At 42.4% G+C, this 14,751-nt stretch overlaps 1 protein-coding gene and 1 long non-coding RNA gene across 3 annotated transcripts; one reads left to right on the top strand and one right to left on the bottom strand.

The window, feature by feature from the left end:
• Window positions 1-1,168: 1,168 nt before the first annotated feature.
• Window positions 1,169-10,621, top strand: IDNK (IDNK gluconokinase). 2 transcript variants are annotated; one of them, XM_077172240.1, is made up of 5 exons: window positions 1,169-1,277; window positions 1,689-1,719; window positions 2,103-2,189; window positions 5,385-5,428; window positions 7,382-10,621. In XM_077172240.1, exons 3-5 carry the CDS (start codon window positions 2,160-2,162, stop codon window positions 7,740-7,742), a joined length of 435 nt encoding a protein of 144 aa, XP_077028355.1. In that variant the 5' UTR covers window positions 1,169-1,277; window positions 1,689-1,719; window positions 2,103-2,159; the 3' UTR covers window positions 7,743-10,621. The 2 variants fall into 2 exon arrangements, with proteins under 2 accessions (XP_077028355.1, XP_054507963.1); XM_054651988.2 differs by lacking the exon at window positions 1,169-1,277 and adding an exon at window positions 1,413-1,563.
• Window positions 10,622-10,687: 66 nt separating this feature from the next.
• Window positions 10,688-14,607, bottom strand: LOC143692281 (uncharacterized). Its single transcript, XR_013180160.1, has 2 exons — window positions 14,267-14,607; window positions 10,688-14,166 (listed from the first exon to the last, which is right to left on the bottom strand). It is a non-coding gene; the product is annotated as an uncharacterized LOC143692281 (long non-coding RNA).
• Between the last annotated feature and the right edge of the window lie 144 nt (window positions 14,608-14,751).

Below are 14,751 nucleotides of genomic sequence, written 5' to 3'. Positions count from 1 at the left end.
ATTAAGACTTTCTTAATAGGTATGTGAAATCGGTATATGAAATTCCAGATCTCAATTAAATGGTCAGAGACAGGCAACAATTTTAAAAAAAAGACACATGTATCATTCATAATGTTATTTGGAGTGCCATGCAAAGGACTAAAATTTCATGCAGGCTGGGAGACTTAATGTACATTCTGAGAATTTATTCCAAGGTTTGATTGATGTAGAAAATATTGAGGGGGCACACATTGTCCTCTCCTGAAGCCACCGTCACTAGGTGGAGTAGCTCTTACAGGTGCAGCAGATGCTTCTCCACTGCACAGGAAAACTTCAACGCTGGTCGGCAGCATCACTGCATTTGATCCTTGCATAGCTTTGAAAATGTTGCTAGGTCATATTTATGTACACAGTAATAGCAAGAATACTTGCTTTATAAGAGAATTTCCACAATTTTCCACAATCTTGCCCTTCTTCTCTGGTGAGGCCATAGCTGGAGTGCCATGTCTGGTTCTAGGCTTCACAGAACAAGAGAGTCATGGAGCTCCTGAAGCAGATCCAGCAAAGGGCTACAAAGATGATTGAGGGATTAGATCATTCTTATGTGGAAAGACTGAGGTACCTGGGCCTGTTCAGCCTCGAAAAAAGACAGCTGAGAGGGGACCTCATCAATGTTTATCAGTATCTGAAGGGAGTGTAATCAACAGGATGGATCCAGACTCTGCTCGGTGGTGCTAAGCAATAGGACAAGAGGCACTGGGCACAGACTGAAACACAGGAGGTTCCACTCAAACATCAGGAAGCACTTTGTTACTGCGAAGGTGACCAAGCACTGGAACAGGTTGTCCAGAGAGGTTGTGGAGCCTCCTTCACTGGAGATACTCAAAAGCCGCCTGGACAGAATCCTAATGTGCTCTACGGGGTGCTGCCTGAGCCGGAGTGTTGAAATAGATGACCCTACCAGTGGTCCTTCCCAGCCTTACCCACCAGGTAATTCAGTGATTTAAAAACATGACTGGATCAAGGCTTTAACAAATACTAAAATGGCATTAGTCACTGCATAGCTGATGCCTTAAATAAATTCCAATGGCAGACCTTTATCACCAAAGGGTAATACAGAATTCAACGGGCATAAATGAGCACTTAATAATAAATGCTCTGCAGAAATTACTGTTTCTATTGAATTCGCCTGTGTTGCTGAGGCTGCAAACAGTGAATACCGTGCTAGGAACAGCTGGAAGAGAAACGCCCGACCAGACTGAAAAGCCTCAGACAAAGAGGGCTCGGGAGAAGATCAGGTAACTTCCAGCACAAGGAGCCACCGGGGGTAAAGAGAGCGGGGGACACGACACGGGTGTCTCGGGTTCCCGGAGAAGGGGAGCGGACGGTCCCGGACAGCCGCGCGGGGCGGTGGCCACGGAGCAGGCGAGGCGCTGGGGCCGCCCCGGGCGGGCCGCACCCGCCTCCCGCGGCAGAGACGAGGGCGGGCCGGGGCGGAGGCGCGGCAGGGCAAAGGGGCAGCGGCAGAGCGCGGCGGGCCGCCATGGTGCTCGTGGTGGTGATGGGCGTCAGCGGCTCAGGGAAGTAGGTACCGGGCGGGGGGCGGAGCAGCGGCGGCGCTGCGGCGCTGCCGGGGACTCGGCGCTGCCGGAGCCCCGCGGTGCGGCTCCGGGTCCGTGTGTTAATCGGCCCTTTGTGCTTCCCCGCAGGACCACGGTCGGGTCGCGGCTGGCTGAGAAGGTAGGGGCGTGTAGAGCCACCGCCTAGGAGGCGTGCCGGGGCAGGCAGGCACCTCCCCGCGCCGGGCCGACGGCCTTTTCCCGGGCTGCTGGCCTCCCGAGCCGGGTTCGGCCGATGCAGTGATGCCTGCACGGACTTCGGCTCACTGCCGTGACGCAACAGCTGTTGCTGCTACTAAGCTGCCTTAGTGTTTTTTGTTGGTGGTTTGTTTTTTTTTTTTTTTTTGCTAATCATCATGCTATAAACGGTGATTCATACTGTGGTGCAAGAAGCCTGTAATTCCTTAAGTGTCGTCTTTGTAAATTCTGAAGTCCTTGTTGCCTCACCTGACTAAATCACCTGACTTAGCTGAACGATCCATAATTAATTTATTTTTTTCTTAGTTGGGATGGAAATTCTATGATGCAGACGATTATCATCCTCTAGAGAATAAGAAGAAAATGGAAGAAGGGATACCACTAAACGATGAGGTACCTTGAATAAGCTCTGAAAAAACTGTTGTCCACACACTTATCTCTGTAACTTCATGCACATCTTGTTGAAGTAGATTGTGGTGTACTACATAGATTAGTCTAACTGTAAACATAAGTCTGCATTTGCTAAGGTAAGGGAGGCTTCTTTTGTCAAAAAAGATTCTGGATAAAAAAGTAGTTCATGAAATGCTTGTCAGTTCGAAAGTGGTATGCTGCTGCTTCAGGATTTGTGAGAAACCTCCCCCTCTACAGTCCACACACAGAGTTGCAGTTTTGGATTTGAATCATAGAATATCCTGAGTTGGAAGGGACCCACAAGGACCATAGAATCCATCGTGTGGCCCTGCTTAAAACAACTCAAAAAATTTGTTACTCTTCTCTCAAATCACTTTTCATAATTTATCACCACTCGTGGTTAACTTGAGAGGTTGTGCTAGGGGAGGTTCAAGTTGAGTATTAGGAAAAATGTCATCACTGAAAGAGTAGCTAAGCATTGGAATTGGCTGCTCAGAAAAGTGGTGGAGTCACTTCAACAAGGTGAAGTGTCAGCTCCTGCCCTTGGGTCACAACAGCCCCAGGCAGGACAACAGGCTTGGGGCAGAGAGTCTGAAAAGCTGTCGAGCAGAAAAGGGCCTGGGAATGCTGATTGGCAGCAGGTGAACCTGACCCAGCACACACTCAGGTGGCCCAGAAGGCCAATGTCATGATAGCCTCTATTAGCAACAGCGTGGCCAGCATAACCAGGGCAGTGACTGCCCCCCTGTACCTGTACCTCACACTGGTGAGGCCACACCTCGAGTGCTGTGTCCAGTTCTGGGCCCCTTAATTCAGGAAGGACACTGAGGTGCTGGAGTCAGTCAAGAGAAGGGCAAAGGTGCTGGTGAAGGGTCTGAACACAAGTTCTGTGAGGAGCAGATGAGGGAGGTGGAGGTGTTTTTACCCCGGAGAAAAGGAGGCTTAGGGAAGACCTTATCAGTCTCTACAATTGGAAAGGAGGTTGGAACCTCTCTAGAAAGGAGGTTATGGTGAGATGGGAGTCAGCTTCTTCTCCCAGGTAACAAGGAATAGGACAAAGGAAAATGAGCTCAGGTTGTGCTAGGGGAGGTTCAAATTGAGTATTAGGAAAAATGTCATCACTGAAAGAGTGGCTAAGCATTGGAATTGGCTGCTCAGAAAAATGGTAGAGTCAACATCCCTAGAAGTGTTTAACAAAAACGAGTAGACACTTGGTTATTCAGTCAAAGGTTGGACTTGATGATCCTAAAGGTCTTTTCCAAGCCTAATGATTCCACAATTCTGAATTGCAGCATGTGCCTGATAGCACTGACCAAATGCTTTGGAACTCTGTCAGACCGGTGCTATGACTACTTCCCTGGGGAGTGTGTTCCAGTGCCCAACCACCCTCGGGGGTGGGGCCTTATTCTAATATCTAATGGAAACCTCCCGTGACACAACTTCAGGCTATTGCCTCACTGGTCACCACAGAGGAGAGATCAGTGCCCACCCCTCCTCTTCCTCTCACAAGGAAGTTATAACTGCAGTGAGGTCTGTCCTCAGTCTCCTCTTCAGGCAGAACAGATCAAGTGACCTCAGCCATTTTTCATATACCTTCCCCTCAAGGCCCCTCAGCATCCTCAAGGCCCTCCTTTGGATGCTCTCTAATATATTTATAGTCTTCTTATATTGTGGTCCCCAATTTATATTGTGGTCCCCAAAACTCCACACAGGACTCAAGGTGAGGCTGCCCCAGTGCAAAGCAGAGCAGAACAATCCCATCCCTTGATGGGCTGGCAATGCTTGAAGTACTAATAGCATAATGGTACAGCTTGAAAAAGGATTTTTTCCATGTGCCATCAATTAGGACAGTGGTTTTACAGTTAAAGCCACTTTTCCTGTACAGAATCAGGAAGAATTAAAAAAGTTAATGTCCACCACTTCTAGAGAAATACACACTTATGACTGTAGATAAAGACTTTTAAACAAAGAATATAAACTAAACAATCCTGGTGAACATATGAAATCAATCTAAAAGCATATGGAGCTTAGAAACAGGGCAAGATGCAGTAATAGGATATTTTGAAAAAGACTTCAAGAATCTAGCTGTAATAGAAAAATTTTGCAAACCTCCTACTTTTTTTTTTTTTTTTTTTGGCAAGGCTTCCACTTTTTTTTCAGTCCCTCAAATCTTCTGGGAGATGTCCTTAGCCAATTTAAACCGAAAAAAAAATATTCTAGATTCTGGTTAAAAACTTAGATGTTTCACTAGTGGTTGAAGCCAGAACAGAGTCTGGATCCATCCTGTTGGTACCCTCCATTCAGATACTGATAAACACTGATGATATCATCTGCAGCAGCATTATACACTTGAATGACTAAAGCACTGGTGTGTGGTGCTCAGCAAGAGGAAAGCATCTCTTCTGAAAAATTAGAGGTGCAAAATTGTGAGGGCGTTCTTGAATGCCTAGGGGAAGTTACTGTGTAATGATAGCAACAAAAAATTGTTGCATTTATTTGTCCATGTTATCATTTGTTGTGCTTACCCAGCACTAACAGCATTGAAACGTTAAATGGGAGCAGTTGTTTCGTGCTCATTAGGCATGACTGAAGTTTGCAGCAGCTTAAAATTTCAGATTAAGTAAGCATCTGACTGATCACTCTTGTTTGCTTAAGTAATGGGCAAAAGTTTTGAGAAATTGTGATTGTGGTTACATTTATTTGTGAGTGCTATTGACATAAATATAATTATTGCAGATAACTAAATTTAGATTTGTTTCTGAAAGCTTCAACTTGGATCCAAAATGGGGATGGGGTGTGTGTACGACACTATATCAGGAAAAGAAATAACAACTCTAGCTGTACATTTGAATAGTATAATAGAAACAAGAGGTAAGTGGATTATCCTTCAGATATTTACAAGGTGCATGCTGCACTTGCATACATATTACTTCCATCATATACTTGTAAAATAAAAAGTACTATTCCACCAAAAGTGTCCTATTCATAATATGCCTAGCACTTCTTATAGCCTTCAGACAGTGGGAGCAAATCTATATGGGAACAAAGAGATTAAAAACTGAACTTGCCGTACAGTTTAATGCTAATATTTACCTCTAGTCAAATATCTGAGATGCTAGAAGCAATTGTTTCAAAGTAATTTCTGAAGAATTTTTAACTATCTTGCTTGCTTTCTAGGACAGGATTCCTTGGCTTTGTGCACTGCATGATATACTAAGGAGGTAAGAGATATCTAGTGTTTAAATGTTTTAGCTAAAGACAGAAATACCAGAAGTGTTTTTCCCCACTGCATTGCAAAGCAGAAATGTAAGTGGTAGTGTAGAGAAATTCTGCAGAGAGTAAAGTCATTTTATTTTTACTAATCTAAACTGTCATAGTAATTGCTGATGATGAGCTAATCTCTGAGAATTAAAATGGGAAATTGTTACAATGATGGTTGTTTTCTACTGTGTAAAAATAATTGCAAGGATCCAGTTTATTAATAAGCCTGACATTAGCTACTTACAAAGAACATAACCTCAAAATACACCAGTAACAACAGTAGGATAAAATACTGTTATTTTGAATAAGATACAGTGTCAGGTTTGTTTGACACTGTTTGCTTGAGTGTTGCTCTGCTAATTTGCAGATGACACCAAAATGGGAGGAGTAACTGATGCAGAGGGACCTTGAAAGGCTGTAGAAATTGATTGGTAGGAACCTTTTAAAAATGCAGCACTGGTATGGATAGTGAGGGACACTCAGCTGGAAAGCAGCAGAAAAGGGCCTGAGGGAGCTGTGGTGGACAGCCCCAGCTGGACATATGCCAGCAATGTGCTCTTCTGGCAAGGCAGGCCAGCCAAATCCTGAATTCTGGGCTATATTAGACCAAGTATTGCCAGCAGGTCAAAGGAGGTGATCCATCCCCTCTCCTTTTGCACTCGTGAGGCCACACCTGAACTGCTGTGTCAGTTCTGGGTTCCTCATTATGAGAGAGGCATGGACATACTGGAGACCATCCAGCAAATGATGAAGGGACTGAAGTGTGTCCCAAACAAGGAAAAGGTTGGGAGGTTGTGTAAAGCCTGTTTAGCCAGGCTTTACACTTGCTTGTGCACATTAGGTGATCATATCTCACTGGAGCTGAGATACCTAATTTCTCACTGAGAAATTTGTCTGGATTGATTTGCTGGATCCATCGCTTCATGTTATGTGATAGCTCAATGCCACTGCCCAGCTCTGGAAACTTTATAAAATCAACTATATTTTAAATTAGCCTAATGCCAATATTTAATTATTAGTACTTATTAGTAGCTGAGGCTGTCACTGACTTACCTAGAAGTTCTTACTTCCCTTTGAACCAAAATCTGATGACCATAGAATGATTTTTTAATAGGTGTATACCTGATTTTAATTTTATTACAAAATATATTTTCTTAGGTAGGAATTTTATTCACTCTTCATAGAGACAACTAATTCTGGATTTGCTTTTTAGTGGAGCAGGCAAACCCAGAGTTAAATGCTTTATTTGAAGAAACCTTGTCAGCAGAAAATAAATACAGTGAATACTGTGCATTCACTGACCTGCAATCCCTTGTTTAGGGTGAAGTTAATATAGATGCAATGCTATCAACGAGTTGCAGGAAACATAAATTACAGTTAAATCTGAGACAGTGACAGCAGGTGTTGAAAATATTGTGTATTTAAGAACACAATGTGTATTTAAGTGGTCTGTATTGCTTATCAGCCACTTACCCTTAGAGAGAATAGTATAGTAATTTTATGGATAAGGGATAGGTGTTTCTATGGATATTTATTTCCTGTTGTCAGCAATTAAGGACATGAGCTTGACACTTCCTTGTGCTAGAATTGAATTGAATTTAGGAAAAGACTGGTTGCTTAGAAAAGGCTATAGAAAGAGTCCCTAAGACTGAGATTTTATCAGAAGGTTGGCTAGCTTGGCCTCACTTTCAAATCACATCTTTACCTGGACTGGAAATTTGGGTTTCAAAATCCTGTCAAAATTACTCAAATACCACTGTCACAATGCCACTACTCCCATGGCTGGCCTTCTTGAGGAGCTAGGGCATGTCTACCTTGTTTAGCAGAACTAACAAGTAATTTTTGTTATACCACACGTAGATATGTAAAGCTTTTTGGGGTTGTTTTGTTTTTGTTTTTTTTTTTTTTGGTAGAGAAGACACATCTAGACAAGATACAATTCTGGCCTGTTCTGCACTGAAAAAGATGTACAGGCGTGTGTTAATTGGTGGAGCATCTGCAATTGAAAGCAACCACCCAGAGCAACCAGGAGAAAACCCAGCACTGAAGATCCTCTTTGTTCATTTGGATGGACCTAAGGACATAATTGCTGCCCGCTTGAAGAAGCGGAGAGGTCATTTTATGCCACTTGAACTTCTCCAGTCTCAGTTTGATACTCTAGAGCCACCCAGTGCACCAGAAAATTTCATTACTGTCAGTCTAGAAAAACCTCTCCCAGAAATACTCCTACAGATTGAGACTGCCATTCTTCGGGGTGAGGCTTTGCCAGAATAATTTTCTGAATGACACATACAGAAATTCCCTGAAGGATAGCAGGGCAAAGAGACAGAATTTTAATTATCGAATTGATTATTAAATCAAACCAACTTATTTTTAAGAGCTGGTTTACTACTCTTTTTTTTTATCATGGCTCTGTAAAAGACATATAAAATGTCTTTACATCTTTTGCATATATAAGATGCAAGAACTGTTAACTTTTTAAGCCCTTCACTCTATTAAGTTAAAGTTCTCCTTTTAGTAAGAGCTTGCTTTTGAAAATTCTCGTAAGGGTCACCCAGAATAATTTATTTTCTTAATATTTACTCTCTCCAACACTGAGATGGGCACATCTACTATTACAAGATTAAATAATTTAGAGCTTTGTTAAAAATAATGTCATTTTCCTAGAAGAGGCAGGAACATGCATGATGAAGTTCCATACGTGACACTACCCCTGTCTCACTGGTGGATTTTCATCGAGTTGTAGGTTCTGTGTTTGTATTCCTGTTGACCTCAGCAGAGCACTGATGACTTAATGAGAATTTTTCTGATCTCTTACTGTATGTACCGGCCACCAAACTGAAAAATGTTAGAAAAAAAAAGGTAGTGGTGGTGATGCAGTATACAAAATTTAATTGAATGGAAAGCTTTAGAAATAAAGTATATGTGGCATCATACTGACTCTGAACTTAGAGCTTTCATGTACAAAGTGTACACATTGCAGTCAAGTGTGAGTCAACCAGTAATTTAAGGTACTGAATTTAATGCAAGGTTGATAGACTTTCCTTATTTTTGAAAACTTACTTTTTGCAGTTGGACCTTCTCCTTCACTTCCCAGTGCTGGTGGGTACCTCAGTGATTGTCAATGCAATTGCTTTAAAGCTTTTGATCAAACTATTCCTAATATGTATCTTTTTTGATAAAGATGAGAAGAAAATTCCAATTTCCCAATCAGTCACCTAGCTCACAGAATTTAAGTTTAAGACCATTTTTACCACCAAGGTGTTTTTCAAAAAGTACTTCATGTTGTGTTATACAAGACATGCCTTTTCAGCTTTATGTTATAAAAACTTCAGATAGTTTGTGGAAGAAAGATTTGAGTCTTGTCCAAATGGAGACATTTCCATGTGCTGTCACACATGGATTATTTTTAGTATGTCATGCATATTATTTTTTTTTATTCCTGGGATGATAGATGAACTCTTGTAGAAGAACACCTCATGTCTGAAAGCATCTTTAGTGCAATTTTTACCTGGGTAAGTAGTTGAAAAACATTAGTCATGGTTCTCAGTAGAGAGATGGTCATGGTTCTATTATGTATGGAAATAGTAAAGGCTTTGTGGTTTACTAGATAAACTACTGTGCTTAAATTAGTGCAATAAATGGGCATTAGCTGACTGAAAGCAGAAGTTTTTAAGTTAGGATTTTAGGCATTAACCTACCCAGACATAGTGTTTTCCAGTTTATTTGTGACCAGAAGGGAGAATAGCAGGCAGTTACCGGTTTTAGTCTACTGCAGGGTGCTCTTACCTCAGAGCCTCAGAATTTGTTCCAAGAGCCAGGGTGCCAGGTGAAGACATAGAGGCAAAGTTAAGTGCAAGAGACAGGGATGTCTGTATGCTTAATACCCTCAAATTTCAGAGACCCCTTCAGACCAAGTGACTTGTCAGATCTGTACAAATTTTGTAGCTATGAAAATCACAGACACAGCACCCTCTTGTGGCACTTCTGTTAATGAGATCTTCATCTTTTCCAATCCCACCTTTTACAAACAGTTGACTAATGTACCCATTATAAAATACAGATTTATGCTTACTTCTTTCACACACAATAAAGCCAGACCAGGACACTCTACAGCAGCTGCATCCTCTCACGCGCAGATACAATCAGGCCTTCAAATAGTTTTTTTTTTTAAAGGGACATCTTTAAGTGTGAGTTCTAAGAAGGCCAGACTGATTTTCAGATCTACTTGTCCACATTTATAGAATACCCTCAAAATGGCTTCACCACTTTCACCACCAACAAAAAATTGTATTCAACAGTTAAAAAATAATTCTCTTTCAGAAAGTTTTATGTAAGCAACTTGGATTTTGGAAAGCTTCTAAACAAAGTTTGTACTTACAGGCAGTTCATGCTTCTTCAAATTAGGTCAGGGTCTTTCTTAGTCTTTGCTTCTATGTTGGGAATATTTCCTTCCCTTACACTTTTAATATATTCGCATTTTGCTTTTACTTAAAAAATACTGCTAAGAAGGTTGTTGTCAACCTAATCAGTTGTCTGTTACCTGCTATTCTGAAGAGACAACAAAGCATTATTTCTGTTCAGTTATATTCTGTGCATTACAAATTAATAGATTAAGATGTAAATTACTGCAATACTAACAACATAAAACTACTCTCAGATTTTAATCAAGCTGTGCACGTGTGCATTGGAAGAAAAAGGTAGCATAACAATCCCTACCCAAACTCAGTTCTACAACATTTAATTTCCTTGATTTTGGTTTCATTTGGGGTTTTTTTTGTTGTGAGGGTATACTGTTTGGTTTTGTTGTTGTTGGTTTTAAACTAACACTGCTATTCTAGGGATGTCATATTCAGGTTAGTTGGACAGGCTATTAATATTTAGCACAGCTTATCTGGATGCAAGTGCTGTGTGTGTATTTTGAAATGTATTTAGTAAATGCAGCAAAAACTGAGGAGGAAACACCTGGAGTTAGAAATTGCTGTCTGTCTCTAATCACAAATTATCTATGCAAGGTACATGCACTATACATCCTCATGAATTTATGCTAAGCACAGTTAGTAACATGCTGTGTAAATACTGTACCTACTACAGCATCAAGTGCAAACATTTTTCAGTGCTAAAATGAGGAAATAAAAATGAAATGCAATCTATCCCAAACTGTGCAAGTTTTCTTACAGGCAAAGCTGCCTGCCACCTCAACTATAAATTGTTAAGTGTTTTGGGTTTTTTATCAATAATATTTATTTTATTATGCCAGGTTGTGCTGTTGGAGAAGGGGGGAGGCTACAGGGGTGGCTTCTGTGAGAAGCTACTGGAAACTCCCTCCACCCCCTGTAGAACCAATCCCAGCTGGCTCCCAGACAGATAGGAATTGCTGGCCAAAGCTGGGCTAATCAGAAATGGTGCAACACTCCTGTGATAATAGATTTAAGAAGGGGGGGAAAAAACATGATTGCACAGATGAAACTGCAGCCAGAAAAGAACAGGATGAGAACATGTGAGAGGAACAACTCTGCAGTCACCAAGGTCAGTGCAGAAAGAGAGGGAGGAGGTGTTTCATGCACCAGAGCAGAGATTCCCCTGCAGCCCCTGGTGCAGCCCTTGGCGAGGCAGCTGTGCCCTGCAGCGCATTGGAGCCCATGAGGATGCAGAGACCATCCTGCAGCTGGTGGAGGAGCCCCAGGCTGGAGCAGGTGTATGTCTGAGAGGAGGCTGTCACCCTGTGAGAAACCTGTGCTGGAGCAGAGTCCTAGCAGGGACCTATACACCTGTGGAGAGAGGAGCCCATGCTGGATCAGGTTTCCTGTAGGATGTGATGCTGCAGGAGACCCACACTAGAGCAGCCTGTCCATGAAGGACTGCGCCCCATGAACAGTGACTCACATTGCAGCAGTTTGTAGAGAACTGTTGCCCATGACTGAGATGCTGGAGAAGTTCTTGGAGAACTGTCTCCCATGGGAAGGAACCCCTGCTGGAGCAAGGGAATAACTCTTCCTAAGCAAGTTTTTTCTGCCAAGGGGAATAAATCTCCCTCGGCAGAAAAAACTTGTGATGAACTGACCATAACCCCTATTCCCTGTCTCCCTGCACTGATGGGGATAGGAGGTAGAGCTAGAAAGGAGGGGAGGAGTAGGGGAAGGTGTTTTAAGGTCTGGTTTTACTCCCCATTATCCTGCTCTGATTTTGTTACTAATAAATTGAACTAATGTATCTCATTCCAGCCAGTTTTTCCCATGATAGTATTTGATGAGCAATGTCTCCCAGTTCTTATCTCAACCCATTAACCCTTTTTTATATTTTCTTGCCCCTGTCCAGCTGCAGAGGGGAGGGATGCAGTAGCTTTCATGGGTGCCTAGCATCCAGCCAGGGTCAACCCAGTATATCCAGTCACTGAACCAAGAAGAAAATTAGGCAGACCACATCCTTTACAAAACCAGCCATTTTGCAGTCATACTCCCAATACTGAATGTACGCACTCTGAGTCTTTTAAATGATAACTTCAGATCATCCTAACTTTTAGATTTCTTTGTTTTGGCATCAGTTACATTTTCTAGCAGGAGTTTGATGATCAGGCAAGGCAGTTTTGCAGACAATCCTGTCAGGTCATTTGATCCACAGCAGAGGAAAAGAAGAAAGCAAGAAAATGAAGAGACAACCCTCAGGCACACATGCCCTTCTAGTCCAAAATGCAAGCTGCAGATTTCAAGTATAAGTTATCTAAGTGCTCATCTGAAAGAAGAGATAGATGACAACTCCGAAGAGAGAATTTTCAAGAGAGATGGATAAAGAGGCAAGGGGGAAAAGTGGGGAGGGGTGAACAGAGAGAAACATTGTAACATAATCTTAAACTAGTAAGTGTGGGTTTTCTTTCATCATTAAAGATGAAATAAAAAGTCTATCCTATCTATAAAGGGTGTTCTGCTTATTATATTTTCAGACAAAACTAAAACTTCTATTAAAAACAGCTCAGTGTTTTTACCACTAGAAAGCCAGTTTATTTGACAGTAGTCACTGATAAATATTGATTCTACTTCAAGAAGTAAGCTTAGCTAAAGGCTTGGTATAGAATTTAGGTCAAACTTACATCTCCTGTTGAATTGCAATGAGATTTTACTTCAAATATATTGTCTCTTAGTTTGTAACATGCAACTGAAATGCTTAAAAAGGGTGAGCTGAATGATGTCTCGAGAAAGCATTTGTGCTAGTTAGATTCATTGATTTAGTATCTTGGTAAAAACTGTTCTCTTCCCCACATCACCCTTGCCCTTCCATCTGACAGACTTTTTGGATGTCAGGGACTGTATTCTCAAATACATCTGCCTATTGAATGATGAGGGAGTCGGAACTATTTTTTAATTCAAGGTCCCAGTAAGGCACACTTAAGTTGAATTAGTTTCTTTGGAGATCCTAATAATCACTGTGAAAATAACTGTAAAAAAGTAGAGACAATTCTACAGAAACTACTTGCTCTCCATCTGTCCTTATCCAACGGTCCTGTAACCTCCCTCTGCCTGAAGATCAGAATGAAATTATGAACAGAGGCAAGAGCTTGCTTGGAACGACAGGCCAAGATGCCTCCTTGCCCATCTCACCCTCCTTTTAGGTTCCTCTCTGTACAATAGTTACAGGTAAGGAAGGTCATGCAACAGATGGTGAGGATGAAGGTCCTTCTCCAGGCAGAGGCCAGACAGCTCATAACAAGATCAGTTCCATGAGAAAGAAAATAATGGTTGTAGTGGTAGATGGTTCCCGTCCAATATGCTTCTAAGAATATTCCCCTCAAGGAAGTTTATGGCACCCCTGGGGTCAAGGTTAAAGGAAGTCACCAGGAAATTTCCCAGCCCGGTGCAGTGCTCAGACTACTACCCACTGCTGATCCTCCATGAGAGTGGTGATGAAGTCACAACGTGTAGTCAGTCCAAAGGCCATCAAGAGACTTCAAAGCCTTGGGACAACTGGTCCCAAGGGAATCAGGGGCACAGGTTATTTTTTCCTCCATTATTCCATGTGCAAGTAGTGATTCAAAGAAACAAATGGATCGATCTATTAACGTGGGCTCTGAGGCTCATGCCACTGCCCAAATTTTGGGTTGTTGGACAGTGGGATAGCTAAGATAGCACCATTCTCGCTGGTATCAGATGGGATCAGAAGCATCACCTCTCTCAAAAGGAAAAAAGGGTCTTTGGTAAAGGGTTAGCAGTCATTGATACAGCTTTAAACAATTTATGATTGGGAGGAGGGAGGTATCATCATATTTAATAGGATAAGGTATGGGATGACTTGCCATCCCACAAGTCAGCTGAGTTATTTAGGCGAGTTATTAGTCAGTTAGGTCAGTTTCTATCAGTTAGGTGCCAGAGCCAGCAAGAGACATCCAGAGTCTGGAGAGGGATTGCAGGTCAGCAGAACACCTGGAGGGCAGCACAAATGGATTCTAGCCACTCCAGAGAGAAGGTAGTTTTCTGGGGGACCCAATTTAGATGCATCTATCCTAACACATCCAGCATAGAGAATATACACATATGCATGCCTGCATGTCTACAATCTTACTGGCATCATGGAACATGGTGACAACTCCTATGACTGGAGTGTTGGAATGGAAGGATACAGTCTCTTCAGGAAGGACAGGCAGGGAAGATGAGGAAGAGGTGTCAACCTCTCTGTCAGTGGCCACCTGGAGTGCATGGAGCTCCACCTGGAATGGACAAGGACCTAACTTAGAGCTTTTGGTGAGGATTAAAGGGAGGGCAAGCACAGGTAACTTTATAGTAGAGGCCTGCTACAGACCACCTTACCAGAAAGACCAATGAAGCCCTCCACAAGCAGAGAAGAAAAGCCTCACATTCACAAGCCCTGGTCCTCATGGGCAATTCCAACCACTGCAACAGGAAAGTGTTGATTGGCTTGAGAGGGTCCTGCAGAAGTGGGGCAGTCAGTCCCGTTCTGAGCCAACTTCCTTTTCCTTGCCAAGTTCTTAAGCTTGTAAGTCTGCCTTGAGATTCATGCTTAGTGCACCTGTGTCAAGGGTCAAGTTCCAGACACTTCACTAAAAGGGGTTCCAGGACTCCACAGTCCACTAATTCCCTCACTTCCTGGAGGGCTCTAAATAACTGACTACACACATGTGAACAATACAGCATGAATGGCACCAAAAAAATCTATTTTACATGAGAGGCATATACCAGGTAAACCATAAAAGATAGGGGATTGGTCCCCAGCATTCTCCCTGTCGACCCCAGATCCAGACTATCCACAGCAGCAGGACCAATGCAGGATCTAA

The sequence above is a fragment of the Agelaius phoeniceus genome, chromosome Z (genome assembly GCF_051311805.1).
Source record: "Agelaius phoeniceus isolate bAgePho1 chromosome Z, bAgePho1.hap1, whole genome shotgun sequence".
Taxonomy (NCBI): domain Eukaryota; kingdom Metazoa; phylum Chordata; class Aves; order Passeriformes; family Icteridae; genus Agelaius; species Agelaius phoeniceus.
This window is presented reverse-complemented; position numbering and strand designations above follow the sequence as displayed.

What these genes read in the sequence shown, in the direction of transcription:
- IDNK (XM_054651988.2), top strand. Translation starts at nt 1,523, where the DNA reads ATGGTGCTCGTGGTGGTGATGGGCGTCAGCGGCTCAGGGAA. An exon ending in GGTCGCGGCTGGCTGAGAAG is followed by an intron (nt 1,720 to 2,102) that starts GTAGGGGCGTGT and finishes TTTTTTTCTTAG; the next exon opens with TTGGGATGGAAATTCTATGA. An exon ending in CTGCATGATATACTAAGGAG is followed by an intron (nt 5,429 to 7,381) that starts GTAAGAGATATC and finishes TTTTTTTGGTAG; the next exon opens with AGAAGACACATCTAGACAAG.